A 1,681-nucleotide genomic window follows, 5' to 3' on the forward strand; every position below is an offset into this window, starting at 1 on the left:
TCGCTTAATGATGTTGGAAAATACAGACAAGTAATCATACGTCATTGTAATAGAATGAAGAAAGCCTATCAAAGAAGTTGGTTAAAGAAGCCGTCTACAAGCCGCATATGAGTCGGTTAGTTCCTTTTCGTAGACAGATTAGCTCTGATGCGTTGCTGTACCGTAGTTGTGGGTAGAGTTGTCCGTAGTGTGGTCAACGCTGTAGTTGGCTTTGTGGTCAAAAGTGTTGATTCCTCAGTGGGCTTGAGCGTAGTCAAAAGAGTGGTTGGCATTGTTGTTCTATGAGTTGTTTTGAATGTCGTTTGTCTCTGCATTGAATAAAGTGGAAATAAGTGTGAACTTTTCGCGTTGTCAGGATGAAGTAAAAGTTAGTCTAAAGTCATGTTAGAATTCATCGGTGGGACAGTGAAAGCAAACAGTCCAGAAACCATCTAAACAATTCATATGATATTGGCATTCCAAAATGAGACTCAGGTCTGCAAAGTCGCTGTACCGTAGTTGGAGGTAGGGTTGTCCGCAGCGTGGTTGCTATTGTAGTTGGTTTTGTTGTCAATAGTGTGGATTCGTCAGTTGTCTTGTGCGTGGTGAGAAAAGTTGTGGGCATTGTTGTTTTATGAGTTGTACTTAATGTAGTTTGTCTCTGTATTAGATAAAAACAGAATTGGGTCTTGAATCTATTGCGTCGAGATAACGCTGGAAGAAGTTACGTTTAGTCAAACGTCATATGACAGGAATTTAAAAGGACAGTACATGTCAAGATAACAGTCAAGAAATCGTCAAAGCCTCAACATGACTTGGGCATTCAACTAATGGTTCAATTCTGTACCGTAGTGGAGGGTAGTGTTGTCCGTAGCGTGGTCGATACTGTAGTTGGTTTTGTGGTCAATTGTGTGGATACGTCAGTTGTCTTGTGTGTAGTTAAAACACTGGTGGGAATTGTTGTTCTATGAGTTGTACTTAATGTAGTTTGCCTCTGCATTTGACAGAAAAGAAAAAGCATTTTTTTGCCGTTCAATGACCGTATAGAATTCCTCTAGCAACCCATGGTGGTAAGAAAACTTTGAGGATCATTAAAGAATTTCGTCCAAAAAAAGTCAAATAGCTAGATAAATCATTTTGGTACATTTTGGAATGATACTTTGAATCGTTAAGTGTTATTTACCGTCGTTGTGGCTTGAGTTGTCAGCTGCGTTGTTTGTGCCGTTGTAGACTTGGTTGTCAGTGCTGTAGATTCGTCGGTGGTCATTGACGTTGTCAGACTAGTTGTAGGCATTGTTGTTTGCTGAGTTGTACGTTGTGTAGTTTGTGTCTGTATTAGATGTGGCAAAATAAGATGTTTTATGTTTCGCTTAATGATGTTGGAAAATAAAGACAAGTAATCATACGTCATTGTAATAGAATTAAGAAAGCCTATCAAAGAAGTTGGTTAAAGAAGCCGTCTACAAGCCGCCTATGAGTCGGTTAGTTCCTTGTCTTAAAGAAATTAGCTCTGATTCGTTGCTGTACCGTAGTTGTGGGTAGAGTTGTCCGTAGTGTGGTCGACACTGTAGTTGGCTTTGTGGTCAAAAGTGTGGATTCCTCAGTTGGCTTGAGCGTAGTCAAAAGGGTGGTTGGCATTGTTGTTCTATGAGTTGTTTTTAATGTCCGTTGTCTCTGCATTGAATAGAGTGGAAATAAGTGT

At 39.9% G+C, this 1,681-nt stretch overlaps 1 protein-coding gene across 1 annotated transcript in view; it reads right to left on the minus strand.

Annotated features, from left to right (window-relative positions):
* The window catches only part of LOC118413204 (mucin-5AC-like), an 11,243-nt gene extending 9,623 nt beyond the window's left edge, over positions 1–1,620 (minus strand). Inside the window, exons 1-2 of the mRNA XM_035816420.1 lie at positions 1,507–1,620; positions 1,163–1,309 (exon numbers count right to left, since the gene is read on the minus strand). Coding sequence (XP_035672313.1) covers positions 1,163–1,309; positions 1,507–1,617 — 258 coding nt within the window. The 5' untranslated portion in view covers positions 1,618–1,620. The remainder of the gene's footprint in view (positions 1–1,162; positions 1,310–1,506) is intronic.
* Positions 1,621–1,681: the final 61 nt, after the last annotated feature.

This window comes from Branchiostoma floridae, chromosome 4 (assembly GCF_000003815.2).
Source record: "Branchiostoma floridae strain S238N-H82 chromosome 4, Bfl_VNyyK, whole genome shotgun sequence".
Classification (NCBI taxonomy): Eukaryota; Metazoa; Chordata; class Leptocardii; order Amphioxiformes; family Branchiostomatidae; genus Branchiostoma; species Branchiostoma floridae.